Source organism: Salmo salar, chromosome 20, assembly GCF_965601325.2.
Source record: "Salmo salar chromosome 20, fSalSal1, whole genome shotgun sequence".
NCBI classification, from domain to species: Eukaryota; Metazoa; Chordata; class Actinopteri; order Salmoniformes; family Salmonidae; genus Salmo; species Salmo salar.
Window position 1 is genome coordinate 15627985 of NC_138310.1, and position 19198 is coordinate 15647182.

Genomic DNA, 19198 nt, shown 5'->3' on the forward strand with positions numbered 1-19198 from the left:
GCGCCTTTTTCCAGTCACAAAAACCTGACTGTGATGTGAAGGCAGATTCAGGTGTATTGGGCAGAGAAAAATGCCAACAGGCAAAACAATAAGTTGAATCTTGACTTACAGAACATTCAAGCCATGAATTGTCCTTATACCAGGAGCTGTTGAAAGCCCTTTTCCTTGTACCATGCTGAGTTCTGGGAAATGTTTTCAAACATGGCTGTACAGGACCCTCTTCTCTGGATCTTGAAATGTCTGCAATACACGTTAAATAATGTGTCATAGCTCTATGGAAATATAGAATTAAGGGATCAACAAGATTAGATACTAACAGCAGCTAACTAAAATGTGTAGTTTAAAGTATAGGTCTGGCCGTCCATTGGGTCCTTTTGGAACAGCATATCTGGTGCTTGATGCAGTTAGGAGGGGCTTGATGACATCTCCTGGCAGCTCTGGCTCACTGTCTTGCTCAGAGCCAGAGGTATCTGTGTCATCCCTTGATAGATCTATTACATTAAAATAACACAAGAACCATTAGTGTATAATCACAAAAATGCCACAGCCATCAAACAAGAACACACATGAATCAACAACCAACATCTTAAAGCGAGGCTCAAACTGACAAAATCATCTATTACAAGCTGAAGCTAAACTTAAATTTTGAACTGGGCATGTGACTGACTGCCTGGTAGATGCTCTTACCTGCCGGTGGTAGACTGGGTCCTTGTGAAGTCTGACCACACTGACTCTGACTAGCCTCAGGTAGGGAGCTGCTCTGGTGTCCAGTGGTGATGCAAGGGCTGGGGCCTGTTTGCACCTGATCTGCCTGTTTGTGTTTCTGTAAAAATAAGTCTTATATCTCTCCCTTTCTTCTCATGTTTAATTGATCCTATGCAAAAATTAGACATACAGTCTATGGTTACATCTAAGCATCCTATTACCCACATTTTAGTCCAACCTCAATCTTAATTACAAATCCCCATTATCATAACTGTACCTTAAAATCAACTACCAGCCTAAGTTACTAGTTAGATCATGGCTAGCCCTAATCTGCAGTAAGGAATTTAGCAAGCTATAATTTGTTACACCTTTACAATAACAAACAGGCTATATGCAAATTGTAGTAATCTTTTGAGTAACGTTAACAGATAATAATAATTGTTCGTTTTGAGTTCAAGTACGGAAATCAAACTGAGTTAATGGATTTCAAATTGCTGAATGTTAACTTGCTGAACACTGACAACTGTAGCCTACTAGTTACCCCACATTAGCTAAACATTCGCATACTGTAACTTACGACACTGCACTGTATATGCGTGTATTACTAGTACAGATGTTACGCTACATTGGGAACCGATCTCTCTAATCTGATTAACTGTCTGTTAATGGAGCCAAAGATCTAACGTTAACTTACACAGCGACTAAACTTTCATAAAAGTTGTTCAGGAAACCTAAACCCGATGCTAAACCTTAAAACTTACTTTAAATATGATGCTTTCGAAAAGAGCTCGTGGAGCTGTGGAAATATTCTCTCTTCTTCTGTATATATCAAAACCAACGTTAATTTTCTCTTCCTCATCCTCGATTTGAATTATGTGCCGCCAAATGTCAAAATATATGCTTCTTTCAACAAGAGGTGAAATGAGATGTCAATCAGCATCAAACTGCCAGTAGCGAATTACATTTTGGGGTGGCCAATCAGACGTCAGGGGTACAGTACAGCATCTCAATCGTTTCTGTACCAAGCGGTGACTGGCGAGACATGGTCCTCTTTTTTTTTTAAACAAGCTCATGTTTAAAACAAATACAATATGCGGAAACACCACTGGCGATACAACTCACCTCTACAACCACGTCTCTGCTCTAGCTATTTTGTTTGCCTCCCTGTTGTGCTGCGTTTACACAGGCAGCCCAATTCTGATCTTTTCCCCCCACTAATTGGATTTTTGACCAATCACATCAGATCTTTTCACATCTCTTTTTCAGAGCTACTCTAATTGCTTTTTTTCACTAATTGGCCATTTTGATTTGGGCTGGCTGTGTACAAGCAGCAATAGCTGTATCATCTTCTCTGCCAATACTCTGTGCTTCTTGTTCTCTGTTTGTGTCTGCCTTATACTTTATAAAACCCAAACTAAGGACTTAGAAGCTATATTGCAAATTAGTGCCCATCAAATGCATTATGCTGAATCAATACCTACCATAAGTGCTCATTACTATTACAGGGCTCCAGACTTACATTTTCCCCTGGAGTCACTGGTGCCACTAACTTTTACAGTTGGTACCAGCCCCATGATTTGGTTGGACCCAAATCATGAATAATCTTAAAGTAATTCATAGTGCTTTATTAAGAAGTATAATAGACTATGGAGTTATCCAATAAATATGTTGTTTCATTTAACACGTCTAAGCAGGAATGCATGATTAACGATTTTGATGTGCAACCTAATCCAGTGATTGTCACGAATTTCAGGTTGACAATTAGACTATAGTTGCTATATTTTACAGTCAAAATAGGACACCAGAATTCCACGTTTTTTTATTTGTTCAAGAGAGATTAACTGAATAGGCCTACATCTTTATGTGCACTAACTAACAGTGTTGTAGTACTCGAGACCACAGTGTCTCTCGGTCTTGGATACATTTGTACTCCGTCTTGACTTGGTCTCGGACAGTGAGGACTCATACAGTCTTCCCGAGATCAGCCAGGTAAAATGAAATACTAAATTATCAGTTTCCATTCACTCAGAGCACAAAACCGCTTCGCCAGGCCAAATATATACACTGCTTTCTTGAAACAATATCCTAACAGTCTTTATATCTATTATAGACATGTTTGCGCAATGGTGAACCTATAGGCCTTCAGTGTGGGACAGGTTCGTGATTCTGAAAGGACAGCAACCGTAATACCAGCGCATTCATGTAGGAGTAGGCAGGTATACTATGTATACCCTCTTTTGTTTTTCAGTGGGTATTACATATAGTCACTTCTTAATTCCTAACTGGTGTGTATCAAGGTAGTGTAGTGGAGGTATACGACTTATTAATTATGTAATACAATAGACAATCGCAAAATCTGTGAAATATATTCACATGCACGCCACACACACACACACAGCCTAGTTTCAACAGAATATCATCTGCAGGCAGCAAGAGTGTGCAGCGCTCAACTGGTTTGGTATGGAGCAGCTCACAGAAGAATCACATTGGTAGCCGGTAGGGTAGGAAAGACATTTCACCATATGATATCTACCATGCGATGCTAAATCAAGGAAACAAACTGTAGGCAAATCAAGTATTGAAAAAGTTTAGTCCGAAGTGTTGGTTAGTAGGCAGTAGGCTATTTGCAGTGCTTAATTTGTAAATCGGGAGGTGCCGTAACAAAAAGTGAGCACGAGGGGGGTGACCTGGGGAGTTGTGAACAGATCAAAAAATAAAAGCATTGCATGCATATACCGTAAATTCCGGACTATAAGCCGCAACTTTTTTCCCACGCTTTGAACCTCGCAGCTTAAACAATGACGCGGCTAATATATAGATTTTTCCCGCTTTCACATTATTTTTCAAAAAAAAACAAAACACATTCTGCGACGTGCTCAGTTTTTTGGTGGCATGAAGCTTTCATTAGACCAATGAAATTGCCGAATGGGTTAATGTCACAAACAGTGACGAGAGCGACAATGAAAACGATCCAATATTGGATGAAGCAATTCTGAGGCTATTCAACTCCGACACCGAAGGAGATGACTTCAGTGGTTTCAGTGCACAGGAGGAGGAAGATAGTGACCAATGACTTTCTTGGTAGGCTACTGTTTACTGCTAATTTTTAATTACAAGCCGTGCTTCGTTAAAGCCTATTTATTTTTGTTACAAGCCGTGTTTCGTTAAAGCCTGTGTAAAGTTAATTTGTTTCAATGTACCGGTAGGCACCTGCGGCTTATAGACATGTGCGGCTTATTTATGTTCAAAATAATATATATTTTTTAAATTCAGTGGGTGCGGCTTATATTCAGGTGCGCTCAATAGTCCGAAATTACGGTAATCGCATTTGCGTAGTGGCATAGAGCAGTAGAGTAAAAACAAAAGTGTGTAGCCTAGGGTCCAGGAAAAAAATTGCATTTCATGCAATTCTACATGACTGGAGACTTTGGCAGAATCTTTAAATACCTCACAAAAGATCAATACATTTATTTTTAACCTTTATTTAACTAGGCAAGTCAGTTAAGAACAAACTCTTATTTACAATGACGGCCTGGTCTTGAATCCGCCTTGGCATGTGGAGACACATACAGTATTGTAGGCTACAATATGTGGAGGAAATTATAGTAATAAAAATGCTTTCAAGTTTCACTGACTCACCCAATGATGAGCAGCTTGCTGGTGATGGCCAATGCGCTCGTGCCAAAAGCCTCTCTCCCTATTTTGTCAAAAAATAATTTGAAGTTGATCAAATATGTTGGTCTTTTGTTTTCAGCAGGACCCATTTGCTTTTTAACCCGTTTCCCCTCGACTATATTTTAAATATTGCGAAAGGCCTGTTTTGTCTGCTTGCTGTTTTTTCACTGACATATTTGCCACGCATTCCCGACTACAGGCTATTCCTTGTTACTGGGCTACGATCCACAGCTAAGCTATTTAAAAAAAAATAAGCTATTGATCCTCTGTGGCTATATTATAGGCCTTCTCATGGTGTAGTAGGCTATTCTGAACGATTTCATGTATTTCTGAACAGACAGCGGTTATTCTATAACTTTGGCAAATGTATTTACATTTATCCGGGGTGCTGCAGTTCCTTAAGAACCCTTTGCGTGGCTATGATTCTATAAGGAAATAAATGATGACGTGCACCGCTGGAGAGATGAGAGTTGCAGACTCATGTCTATCAGGATAGAGAGATCATAGAAAGTGCATCTCATTGTAGTTATGAGAGAGATACTTGCATGCTTCTCACACAGCCACGGCCAGGCAATGGTCTCAAACATCGGTTACAATGTTGTGCAAAACATAAACCGGGCCTGCCCAACCAGAATCAACTCTTAGAATATTAGACTTGGGCTGAAAATCTACTTTTTCCACAGTTTTTTTTGTGGGGGCAGGAGAATTAACGAAGAGGCAACTCGAATTAACTTTGATTGCTTTTATTCAAATTTTTACATTGCAAATTATTTTTCATGCCAGGAGAGGTAAACAGTCCCAAACAGAGATGTCTTCAAACAGCACTGGCTATTTGTGATGCACAATTGTTATCATGCGCTGTTTGCATCAGGGGCGTATACACACACGCGGGCCTGGGTGAACACAGTCCCACCCAATCAGACTGATGTGGTTTAAGCATTGTTGTGGACTTAAACACATTTAAAAAAAATAAAAAAAAAAAAAATACAAGTGTGATTTTGAGAGTGAAAATTCTATAGGAAAACAGGACTTTTCACACAGAGTGCCTTTCCTTCACCGGACGGGCCGTTTGGAAAATTAGACTACAACACCTACTCCAGGCACCACTACACCACTGCATAGGGCTGGTGGACAGACAGCAGTCACACACAGCCTGATGTTAAAGGATAAGCAGTCCATAAACTGGGACACAATCATAAGAACACAAAAACACAACCATTAACGCATTTCCCAATCAAACTATTACTTCCTATTGCAAAAAACATTACACGTTTGGCACAAAGTAACCAGTGACCTAGTTTAAAGTGGAAATTACAGTGTTTTAACTACTTTGCAGATATGAAACAGATTTTTTTACTGATATTATAATTATCAAATTCCCAGTTTGCTACAAAACATATTTTATATCAAATATTTTTTTAAATAGGTTCTATTTGACTCAACGTTCCACGACGTACACCAAGGCATTGTTGGCAGAATAGATGGATGCAGTTCAATGCATGATTAATATAATTATCCAATGCATTTCTTGGTAGTCCAAAAAATCTTGCTATCAGGTTGTAAATCTCAGATGGCCTGGTACATTGTTTGCTGGATGCACTGTTTCAGTTTTAATGCCTCAACATTCTAGACAAAAACAGACAAATATAAATAAGGCTGGGAATGTCAATACAATCAAACTAGCAAGGGCAATGATCACAAGTCAGTCATAACGTAGCTAATTCACTCTAGCTATTTACTTCAATTTCTGCGCACTCGTCTGAGTGTGCCAGAGAGCAGAACAACTGATGAATTTACGAACGCGCAACACCCGCTGAATATGACCAGTGTCAGTAAAGTAGGCAAAAAAAGTCAGTCAAGAAATCATTAGATAACATGTAAACAGCCTATCCAGCTCTGCTACTGCGAGTAAAATGGTCAGAGTGAGGTGTTCTCTCATTTGTGTCGAGAAGTAGCTAGCCAACTTTAGTCAGTTAGCTTGCGTGCTCTGTTGGGACAAGCATGCATTGGCAGGGAAGCTGCAGAAGATTGAGGAGGCTCCAATTCCCCATCGTTTATCAGTGCAATTTTGACAGCCAACTAGTTAAACATTTTTGAGAGGGTTCATCTAATGTTCTTTCGTTTTGAGCTCATCTTGCTCTGGCTAGCATTAGTTGTTGATCTTGTTGTTGTTGATGTGCATAACTGAGGGAGAGAGAGAGACTAGCTTTCCATGTTTTTTTTTATCAATAGGACTGTAAAGTCCCCAAATGTAAGAGGACCCCTGTGGTGTTTATATATTTGCAGAAATCCATTCAGATGTATTTTGTGGCTTTTGGCAAATGCGTTCAAATGATCTAAAGTCACACTGTTGCAACTGCCTGTAAACACAGTACAGTTCAAAGCGAATGATGGCAGGTCCGTGTGGCGAAGGCCTACTGTAGCTCTGATTGGCTATAGCGCACCGGTCTGTGTAGACTCCGGTCTTAGACGAGACAGATGTTTTTATTCGGTTTTATTTACTGCAATGTCTATTAATTGTCCAAACGCACGGCCACTTTCCCACTCTATACTGCTATAGACTTTTTACAAATGCCTTAGAACGTTTGGGAGTTATGTATACTAAGAATTTATGAAAACGTGAAAATGACCATATCTAAGTGGTTGCTTGTCATTAAATGTTTAAAGTGCCATATTCTTCCTGGGGGTGTCAATGAACAGATTTGAATACCATTTAATGATACTAAAATGCTGTCAGTTCCACTTTAAATGCAACAACGTTTCACAAACATTAGCTATTTTCAGAGAGATGGCTGACAACAGCAAGCGCGCAGCAATAAACACAGTTCCACTCACCAGATGATGATCATTTGAAACTGAACTTCTTGTTGAAAGTTATTCTTGAAAAGGGAGAAGCTAACGAATTAGCAACAACATCATCTTTGATAACACCTGGTGCAGCTGCTGCAAATTACCCAACAACAGACGCTAGCTCGCGAGACCGTGGGAAAACTACCGCTCGCTATTGCGCAGTGACCTATTGACCTACAAGAAGGCAGAAGTTTCCATACGTTTTCGTAAAAAACGGTCCCATCCATTAAATCAAAATGTGATTGGTTGATTCCACTGTCACTCCAAAATGTTGCCCTAATACCGTCGAACGGCAGATGCATTTACTACAGTAGCTTCTGATGACCTAGCCAATGGCAGACTTAGCTAGATTTAGCTCTCCAGAGACCAGCAAATATTTTTTTTCTGTTCATTATTAGCCCTTTCCAACACAAATTGACGAGATTAAAATCAGAACATCATTGAAAAAAAAAAAAAATATATATATATATATATTATAAATCCTTAGCCCTCCTCTGTTGACATAGAATGCCCATTGTTCCCCACTGTGTTTTGGTTAGTAATAATTTGTAGAGTGGCTCTATTATCCCTCCGCATGCATTTATTCACTATTCAGAATGTCTAAAGAATCCATGTTGTTCTGAAATATGAACACAGAAATACTGGTAATTCTGAACTGTTATGGTGGTGATTTGACAAAATTACAATCACGGTCTTGAACTGGACTCACATTTTTCTGGTCTCGGTCTCTTTCTTGTCCCTCTACCGGTCTTGACTCTGTCTCGATTTGCTCCCATCTTGGTCCTGAAATCTGTCTCGAACACAACAGCTTACTAATATCATAGGCAAAATTATTTTGGGGTTCAATACCGGAAGTGGAAACTCAAAGCACATGAATTAATTCGCTAACTAAATAAAATACCCACCTCTAGTAGCTATGTACTCATATAACAGTACATTTAATGTCCTAAAGAAAGTAGCAGTTGTAGGTAGCCATGTCCGGCCATGTAGATAGGGCCAGCCGGCCAGGTAGGTAAGGTCAGGCCGGCCATGAGATCTATAGGCCTATGTCCTTTCCATGGCCGGAGAGGATTTAAAGTGTGCACCATTCCATATCTCAAATATCTTGGTTGTAAAATAGTTGCTATTGAGCTGAATATTGAGAGTTGATTAATACAAATACCTACAGAAAACTGAGACCCTCTCTTTGACAGGGACAAGGGACTGATTGTATAAAATGCAAATGCAGGGCAATCAGAATGCTTTTTTTCATGAGTGCATGGGGGGTTACTCATCACAGCAGCAGGCCCCAGCGAGGGCTCAGGTACAGGGCAGACACTTTCATTACAGGAATTATGAGGAAAAGCACTTCATGGTTTTAGCCACCCAAAAAATAGGATGTTTTGAGTGAGGTGACAATGTAGAATGAGCTCTTCCTACGTTTATAAGCACCCGTTCCGTTTTTACGATCCATGATCTTGGCTGTCTAACTGATGACAGTCGGAGCAGGTCTCTTTGCTGATGTCGCATTTGACTTTGAATGCGGGTTTGCGTGACGTCAACTCAGCCGTTGCCCACTGATCAGGCAAAGGCTCATTATAGATTAGTAGAACAGAACTGTGCAAAAATCTTAACAGGCCCATAGTCCACCAGCCATGTCACTGTTTAAATAAAATTTAAAAAAGTGTGTGTGTGTGGGGGGGGTCAATTTCAACCAGCCCAGCCAACAACAAAAAATGGTCCAGCCTGTCTGGCATCTGCCAGATAGCCAATCCTCCCCTGGGTATAGGCCTACCCACATCCCTCCTTAGAACTCAGGTTGATTTTTAAACAACTATAAATGGGGGACGTTATTGAAATGTCTAGAATAATTTTCACCACCTTTGTTATGGAAGGCCTAAATTAGTTAAATTACACTGAACAACAACACCTGCAACAATTTCAAAGATTTTACTGAGTTATATAAAAGGAAAATCAGTCAACTGAAATAAATTCATTACACCCTCATTTATGGAGTTCACATGACTGGGAATACAGATATGCATCGGTTGGTCACAGATACCTTCAAAAAAAGAAAAGTAGGGGTGTGGATCAGAAAACCAGTCAGTATATGGTATGACCACCATTTGCCTCATGCTGTGCAACATCTCCTTCGCATAGAGTTGTTGATTGTGGCCTGTGACATGTCCCATTCTTCAATGGCTGTGTGGAGTTGATGGATATTGGCGGGAACTGGAACACACTGTAGTACATGTTGATAAGAGCATCCCAAACATGTTCAATGGGTGAAATGTCTGGTGAGTATGCAGGCCATGGAAGAACTGGGACATTCAGCTTCCAGGAATTGTGTACTGATCATTGCGACATGGGGCTGTGCATTATCATGTTGAAATATGAGGTGATGGAGGCGGATGAATGGCACGACAATGGGCCTCAGGATCTCGTCACGGTATCTCTGTGCGTTCAAATTGCCATTGATAAAATGCAATTGCATTCGTATGACTGCCCATACCATAACCCCTCTGTTCACAACGTTGAGATTAGCAAATTGCTCGCCCACATGACACTATACATGCGGTCTGCCATCTGCCCGGTACAGTTGAATCCGGGATTCACCTGTGAAGAACACACTTCTCCAGCGTGCCAGTGGCCTTCGAAGTTGAGCATTTGCCTAAAGTTGGTTACGATGCCGAACTGCAGTCAGGTCGAGACCAGATGAGCTTCCCTGAGATGGTTTCTGACAGTTTGTGCAGACAGTCTTTGGTTGTGCAAACAAAGTTTCAACTGTCTGGGTGGCTGGTCTCAGACGATCCAGCAGGGGATGAAGCCGGATGTGGAGGTCCTGGGCTGGTGTGGTTACACGTGGTCTGCAGTTGTGAGGCCGGTTGGAAGTACTGCCAAATTCTCTAAAACGACGTTGAAGGCGGCTTATGGTAGAGAAATTAACATTACATTTTCTGGCAACAGCTCTGGTGGACATTCCTCCAGTCAGCATGCCAATTGCATGCTCCCTCAAAACTTGAGACATCTGTGGCATTGTGTAGCATGACAAAACTGCACATTTTAGAGTGACCTTTTATTGTCCCCAGCACAAGGTGCACCTGTGTAATGATCCTGCTGTTTAATCAGCTTCTTGATATGCCACATCTGTCAGGAGGATAGATTATCTCGGCAAAGGAGAAAATGATCACTAACAGAGATATAAATACATTTGTGCAAAAAATGAGAGAAATAAGCTTTGTGCGTATTAAGCATTTCTGGGATCTTTTATTTCAGCTCATGAAACATGGGACCAGGTTACGTTTATATTTTGTTCAGTGTAGTTTGCTTAACAAATAACTTGCATGATTCCAGCTGTGTGCAATACTAGGAGTTAATATACCACAAACACCAAGGAGCTTTTCCAATGGCTTATAAGTAAGGGCACCAAATGGTTTGGGTCAAAAAGATATTGAATACCCCGTTGAAAATTGTAAAAAAAAAAATGTATTAAAGGCCTACTCCTTAATTTGAAAAACACCACAATGGTAACCACTTAGTTTCAGAAGGATATCACAAGTTCATGAGCTTAGTTCATATGACTAACCACATCGTAACCTAAAATTCCCTGTAGCTCAGTTGGTAGAGCATGGTGTTTGCAACACCAGGGTTGTGGGTTCGATTCCCACGGGGGGCCAGCGCAGAAAAAAGTTGTATGAAATGTATGCATTCACTACTGTAAGTCGCTCTGGATAAGAGCGTCTGCTAAATGACTAAAATGTAATGTAAATGTAAAATATAACGTTGTTTTACTCCAGTGTTTGTAGAAAATACAAATAATTAGGCCTAATGTATTGCTTCAAAATATGGTTGAAACTATTAAGAGATTGTTATGATACTAATGATTAATAGTGCTTTATATATGTCCCAATAGGCCAAGTAAATTAGCTAACATCTTCAAATGAAATAAACCAGAAGACAATTGTATTAAGCAACTTCTATGTCATAATCCAGACAATTTCAAACAGGCACTGCTTCAGCCCTAAACCACAGATGTTCCAGTTGATAGAAAGACGCAGATCATCTCACACAGAAAGGAAATATGATTGATACACTTGTCTTAATCTCCAGGGGCATTCCATGCGAGTTTGGCCCAAAGTTTATTATGTTTAGGATCTTCCTGAAATGAAATTAATAGAAAAAAGTATATTTTTTATTCAATTTAACTAGGCAAGTCAGTTAAGAGCAAATTCTTATTTACAATGACGGCCTACCCCGGCCAAGCCCTAACCCGGACGATGCTGGGCCAATTGTGCACTGCCTTATGGGACCCCAATCACGGCCGGGTTTGATACAGCCTGGAATTGAACCAGGGTCTGTAGTGATGCCTCTAGCACTGAGATTCAGAGCCTTAGACCGCTGCTCCACTCAGGAGCCCTATATGCTTGGCATACTTTTGATATCTGCATCCAAATAATTAAGACATTTTTCGAAAGTAGCAGAGCGCTCACTCTGGAAATTTGAGGCAGCATCTACAGACTAATCATTGTAGTATCTTAAAGCAATCTATGCATGAGGACAGACTATGCTTTCAAGTTAAGGAAACACATTTTGTTTTGTTATTTGGGTAAACTACTCCTTTAAGTCAGGAGGAGCACTAAGGTCATTGGACTTTAGATCATGTGTTTGAATAAGCAGAACAAAACTGGCATGTGGTCATTACCAAAGGCACTAAATAAAACCCACTGAGATCAATGAATTATGTTAAAAGTGTGGTAACAAGTTAGTGCGACTCACCATAAAGACTATGGTCCACTTGTAGCTCTAAAAAAGGGAGAAATCTGAGAGAAGATGTTCCACTATGGCCTACAGAGGAAAGCATTGAGCTGAAATATTGCATATTACTCAAAATACATTGTCAGAATAAATAGAAATAATGACTATTTTCTCAAAATGTATCTTTTGACACATGTGTACATGCGTGTGTATTTCTGTATCTGGAAAAGTTTAAAAACAGCTGCTGGGGCACTATTATGACTTCAATCCAATAGTGCTTGTGAATATTCCTTCACAAACAAAACAAGATAATGCTTCCTTAAACCCATCAAAGCATGACAAAAATTGCTGTCTGATAGGATTTACTACAAAACAGTTAATTGAAAGTGGTGTTTGTCCATTTAACATCCCAACACAAGTAGGCTATTGTATTTTAGAGTGAATCAATCTACAGTGATGAGTCTTCTTAGCAAAAGTATGTATAATCAGAGGATAAGTATATTAATACAATTAAATGGATTGGAGGTACATTTAGGGTCATCCTGGTTTAGCAGTCTTTAGTCTTTGAAACTAACATGTGCCACATTAGGGACAAGGGCCTTGCCGCTTCCTGCCTTGTCAGGACCTGAGTCACTGGCAAAGTCATCATCATCACTGCCCAAGTCACCAAAGTCATCATCAAGCTCATTGAAGTCCTCCTTCCTCCGAGTACATCCGGTCATCTTTTGATTGGTGTATTCCTCCTCTTCCTCTCCTTGCTTCTGTGTGTAAACCCTTTGGGAGGAATTTTAATTAAAAAACTTAAAAAATGACAAATGGAACCCTTTATGATTTTTACGGCCTGAAACTACTAGTGCCCAACAGCACACTTTTGGAATGTCGATCCAGGTTTTTTGTAGGTTCTTCAGAGACTTAAGCCAATTGAAATAGAAGTAGGGAAGACTCTGGATAGTTGTAACACTTTTTACCTTTTGGAAAGTTACTCCAAGCTTTTTAATAGCTACAGAATTCAAAATGGAATACAAACAACTTACATTTGTCTGCTACAAATGTATTTTAAAGCAATCAGAGAATGCATGATTTTGTCTCAAACACATGGAAAGTAATGTTACAACTGACCCCGGGGGTCAATTAACAGTATTTGGGGTGTAATATAAAGAACATTTTTTAAATCCATTACACTCATACCTGTATACAGGTTGAAAATGGCAGATTTGGACACTGATAAGTACAGTTTTAGGCATACAGACAAGAACATTTCAAACATACAAAACAAAGACACAATTCAACAGAAACAATCACAGACATATTGATCCTCCATAACATTTTTAAAATGGGCAAGGGACACCAGAGTGTCTAACTTAAGTTGGATCTGCAGTTTGTTCCATAAATAAGGTGCAAAGGAACTAAAAGCAGTCCTACACAACTCTGTGGAGACCGCAGGAGTCTAATGTAATCCACATCTGTGATCTGGTTAAAATTAGTATATCTAGTGGAAATGAATGATGATATATATGGAGGTAGTTTTAAAAGAAGTGCTTTATAAATAAACAAGAGAGCATGTTGCTCTCGCCTCACAGATAGAGAGGCCCAACCCACATGTTGATATCGGATACAGTGATGAGTTTTGTAATTATCACCCGTGATAAACCTGAGTGCACAATGATAAATAGCATCCAGTGGTTTTAATGTGTTTGCCGATGCATGCATATAGATAATATCACCATAATCTAAAACGGACATAAAAGTAGCCTGCACAATTTGTTTTCTATTTACGGAGGACAGACAAGCCCTGTTTCTGTAAAGGAACCCTATCTTGAATTTGAGCTTTTTCCCCAATTCAGTAACATGTTTTTTAAAAGAAAGCCTATCATCTAACCATACCCCTAAGTAACATGCTATACATGAAGTCAGAGCTCTGGCTCTGCACTTCACAGCTCTGTATGGGTTTTGACGGACGGCCATTCTGAACTTGAGCACCTCGTGCGACATGACGCTCACTGTGTACACTTTGGAGAGGTGTGTGGTAGAGCTGGGACGATAAACCGGAAATTATCGATGCCGACCACTTATCACAGGCATTTTTCAGATATCGTTCAATGCGATAAGTAGCCTAAACTAGAGAAATTTGAAAGGAAATAAGTTTGCTAATATGGGTGATTGTTAATGGGATAATTGATGGCTACAACCATCAAACTACTACTAGTAGTAGAAGTAGTAGTTTAAAGGATAATAAAAATCAACACAATAACCCATAATGACAAAGCAAAAACAGGTTTTGAAATTGCAAATGTGTATTTATTTTTAACCCCGGAAATATCACATTTACATAAGTATTCAGACCCTTTACTCAGTACTTTGTTGAAGCAGCTTTGGCAGCGATTACAGCCTCGAGTCTACTTGGGTATGACGCTACAAGCTTGGCACACCTGTATTTGGGGAGTTTCTCCCATTCTTCTCTGACGATCCTCTCAAGCACTGTCAGGTTGGATGGGCAGCGTCGCTTCACAGATATTTTAAGGTTTCTCTAGAGATGTTCGATCAGGTTCAAGTCCTGGCTATGGCTGGGCCACTCAAGGACATTCAGAGACTTGTCCAGAAGCCACTGCGGTGTTGTCTTGGCTGTGTGCTTAGGGTCGATGCCCTGTTGGAAGGTGAACCGTCGCACAGTCTCAGGTCCCGTGCGCTCTGGAGCAGGTTTTCATCAAGGATCTCTTTACTTTGCTCTGTTCATCTTTCCCTCGATCCTGACTAGTCTCCCAATCTCTGCTGCTGAAAAACTTCCCCACAGCATGATGCTGCCAGGTTTCCTCCAGACGTGATGCTTGGCATTCAGACAAAAGATTTCAATCTTGGTTTCATCAGACCAGAAAATCTTGTTTCTCATGGTCAGAGTCCTTTAGGTGCCTTTTGGCAAACTCAAAGCGGGCTGTCATGTGCCTTTTACTGAAGAGTGGCTTCCGTCTGGGCACTCTACCATAAAGTCCTGATTGTTAGTGCTGCAGAGATGGTTGTCGTCGTGGAAGGTTCTCGATCTCCACAGAGGAACACTGGAGCTCTGTCAGTGTGACTATCAGGTTCTTGGTCACCTCCCTGACCAAGGCCTTTCTCCCCCGATTGCTCAGTTTGCCTTTCCAAATCATGTCCAATCAATTGAATTTACCACAGGTGGACTCCAAGTTGTAGAAACATCAATGATGATCAATGGAAACAGAATGCACCTGAGCTCAATTTAGTCTCATAGCAAAATGTCTGAATACTTATGTAAATAAGGTATTTCTGTTTTCTATACGTTTTATACATTTGCTGTCATTATGGGGTATTGTGTGTAAATTGATGAGGGATTTTTTATTTAAATACATTTTAGAATAAAGCTGTAACGTAACAAAATGTGTAAAAAGGGAAGGGGTCTGAATACTTTCCAAATGCACTGTAAATCAATGTTTTATGGGTAAATAATCACATTAAGACACAGGGTGACGTTGCCCAACCCCAGTCTATGATGAACAAGGTAAATTTGGATCATTTGTTTCACTTTGGCTGCGGATATGACTTTTCTGTACCATTCATCCCGAGCACTAAAGGTCCCGAAGCTTCTGCACATGTGCGGATCACGTTCTGAGCATGCGTTTCTTTACCTCTACTTCATGCAACAACAAAAAATGTGTGGTCTCCCTCACTGTCAATCGTGAATGACAATTCACTCAAGTTTTACCGGTGAAACGTCTATACAGCATCTGCATACAAACCATTTGATCTGTCAGTTTCACTGGGATGTGCATTTCGATTTTCTTGAGTTAATTATACAGTGTTATTTTGAAGTAGTGTTATTTTGAAGTAGTGTTATTTTGAATTATGTACAGTGAGCGAATTTTGCCTAGTAGCGCACCGCTGAGGTTTGGCCACGAGACAAAAATGCAACCATATGCACAATAATCCTTACATTTCCAAAACTAGGTGGTGTTTTTGTCTTACAGTAGCATACTATTATATTCAGTTCTGCTATGTAGAATACTATCATTATGTGATGTTGCACATTGATTCAGCTTTAATCTAACTTTATTAAATGAGCACCATACGCCAGAGTAACCTGTTTTATACGAGTAGCTAAAAGCAGAGACTGTGCGTAAAGTAGCGAATCCAGCAAATGCGCCGAAGCGTCGGGACCTTAAGTGCTCGGGAAGGACCAGAAAAGTTGGATCCGCAGCCACTCAATATTTGTATCCCTCCAGTAGATAGCAGTCTTAGAAACGCTGTGATTATCTTATAGGAATGTTTTCTGGACTTTGATTTTTTAATCCTGAACACCCCCCCCCCCCAAAACAGACAACACAGTTCCCAAGCAACACCTCTGCCAGCTTAGCCCATTGTGTGTGGGCTTTAGACTCACACACACACACACACACACACACACACACCATAGCGTAGGAAGTAGGAACACTCACGGAATTACGATGTCCTCTTTCTTCCCACACTTGGCACAAAGCTCCAGCTTCAGGGCACAGGTTTTACAAATGACGTGATATGCATCCTTCACCGTCTTCTGAGAACATTTCACACTAAAACACACAAACACACTGAATACCCAACAAGCTTCCCTCGGTCTTCCACATTTAAAACAAGTATAGAGAAAAACATGTCCCCCACGAATGATGTAGCGCTCCTACTTGTGTCAATTATTCCAACGTATGTTGCGTGGATTAATGATATATATATAGATAGATATCCATCTCCATTGGATGTGGAAAAGCCATTTAATTTGTAAGTCCTGAACTTACATACACTGTAAAACTTCAATTAAATTGCCAAGTCTTACCCGGGCAACGGTAAACCCTGGGTCTAAATCAATTGTTTACAAGGTTTCATGTTTGTTACATTAAATAATTCAGTAATGACTCGAAAAAAATATGTCAATCATCCGTTTTGAATCGCCAGTAAAAAACAAAAACAAAACCTCTTGCCTGCTAACAGCTGAGAACTGCTAGCTAACTGGCAAGCACAAAAACAGTCAGACCCGTAGAAATCGAGAAGGGTGCAATTGCGGCCAGCATTGCAGGAACCCCTCTTTATACTTCTATTTGTCAATTCTTTAAGTTAGGACAGACAGGAGGCGGGGACGCTCCAGTACAGTAGGTGGCAATAATGCACAATAACGTTGGATGGCAGCCGCCAATAAATCCAAAAGAAGAACCGTACACCGGTAGGCGGTGTCCTGCGCCCCCGACTATCGGCATTGCTTTTCCGCAGTTCTGTTAACGACCGCAAGGGCTGTTTGTTAGCTTAGCCAGCTAGTCTTAAGGAGGACTCTGGTACACAGCAGGTGGGGCCGACACCATACACTAGCAAGCTACCTAGCATACGGTGTCGCTAACTATCAAGATGGCTAATACACGGTGTCGCCTTAGCTGTGCTAGCGAGAGGCGGGGACAACCGGTAGCAGGCTTGGGCGGTCAACCATATACCGGGGTATTTGGAAATAACCACGGGATGGTTTTTTCAATACCGTCAATAACATTGAATCTATTTATTTGAATTTTTTATAGACATTAATATTTGTAGCTACTTTTTAAGTAAATATCAGCAGTCAACTTGTGCAAGATGTTAGGAGATAAAGATCGCGTTCTTCATTTCAACTGTCAGAATTTTTTTATTTATGAAGTTTGTAGTAACTTGACAAGGAATGCCCACACGCATTTCAATATTACTTTCCTTTACTTTCAACCCAATAACTAAAAGGTGTACAGCCAGGTACAAAAATAGCAGAACTATATAGCCCACTCAACCGGTGGTAGAATCACATTGCACAGATCTGACTCTTTGTGATCACGGTTACGGTCAATGCCAATAATAACCATTTCATTATTTATAGTGTCCACACTATAACAAAGTTTACCGGTAGTCCCCAGTCACGTGGTGTTTGTTTCTAAGCACACAACTACGAGACATGTACAGCCATGTGATCTAGTTACAGTATGGAATTCACAACTAAATGCTTGTCAGTTAGATATCTTATAAGTCAACTGTCTAAATTGTGCTAAATGCAAAACCAAGTTTCGCTTGGTAATAGCAGAGAATCCAATCCTGGATTAAGAGCCTTGCTGTCTAATATTTGTTTTATGCGTGCAACACAGATTGGCATTTTTTTGTTACTTGTATAACTTTGAGCTGGGATGTATGTCTGGTGTATTTCTTCTCAAAAAAACAAAAGGAAGATCCAAAATATAACATTCTCACAAACGGGTTAAAGTACTGATGGGAAGGCAAGTATACATCCACAATAACATGTTTGAGAAAACGTTGTACTTTTTTCCCCATACAGGTTAAGGTTGGAATAAGGCTTCGGTTTAATAGGTTTAAGGAAAATAGGATTTTGAATTGAAAGAAAGGTGTCCACGAGGACAAAAGAGCATACCGTGTGTACTCACCATGTTCGAGGTTGGGTAAGGGATTTGTATTTGTTGTATTTGACTTTCCACTCAATAACTTCCTTGCAGCGTTGACATAACCCGTCGTGGACCTTCGAGTTTGCGATCTACAATAATAACATCCGATATACACACAGAGAAAAGTAAAACAGTAGAGCTACAATTAGCCCAGCAGTATCCATACAAATGGTGAACATACTGTAGCTGACTTGCCAGAGTGGCTCCAAATGTACGTTAGTAGCCAGTCACAAGACCCTACCTTTACTTGAACACTTGCTCCATATTTGTCGTTCTTGTACGCAGTCGTGTTTTGGTGCTTTTGTCCTCGCGAGCGCGATGCGTTGCCCTTTTGAGAACTCATTTTGATCTAAACATAGTTTTCTAACGTTAGCTTGCTATCAGCTACCACAACACATGGACCAGCGACTCGTCAGCGACACACAAAAAAAGTCCTTCCGGGTCGCGGAATTTTGAAGTATCGAAATAAAAGCCTTTCAGAGAAGTGTCACTAACCACGTTTCATCCAGTTTTTATTTGAGTAAAGGCATACCATATACAAAAAATCACGACAGCTGTGATGGAAACAGGAAGTCCGAGGCTGTTTTTCATGGTTCGGTCCAGGCCCCTTAGTTCCAGTGAAGGGAAATCTTAATGTTACAGCATACAATTCAAAAGTCCAGACGATTCTGTGCTTCCAACTTGTGGCAACAGTTTAAGGAAGACCCTTTCCTGTTTCAGCATGACAATGCCCCCGTGCACAAAGCGAGGTCCATACTGAAATGGTTTGTCGAGATCGGTGTGGAAGAACT

The 19198-nt window shown here is 40.3% G+C and overlaps 1 protein-coding gene across 1 annotated transcript; it reads right to left on the reverse strand.

The window, feature by feature from the left end:
* Window positions 1-10456: 10456 nt before the first annotated feature.
* On the reverse strand, window positions 10457-18919 carry c20h9orf85 (chromosome 20 C9orf85 homolog). The gene is made up of 4 exons (XM_014160661.3): window positions 18649-18919; window positions 18390-18496; window positions 16410-16523; window positions 10457-12738 (listed from the first exon to the last, which is right to left on the reverse strand). The coding sequence occupies exons 1-4, from the start codon at window positions 18748-18750 to the stop codon at window positions 12522-12524; spliced, it is 540 nt and encodes a 179-aa protein (XP_014016136.1). The 5' UTR covers window positions 18751-18919; the 3' UTR covers window positions 10457-12521.
* Window positions 18920-19198: the final 279 nt, after the last annotated feature.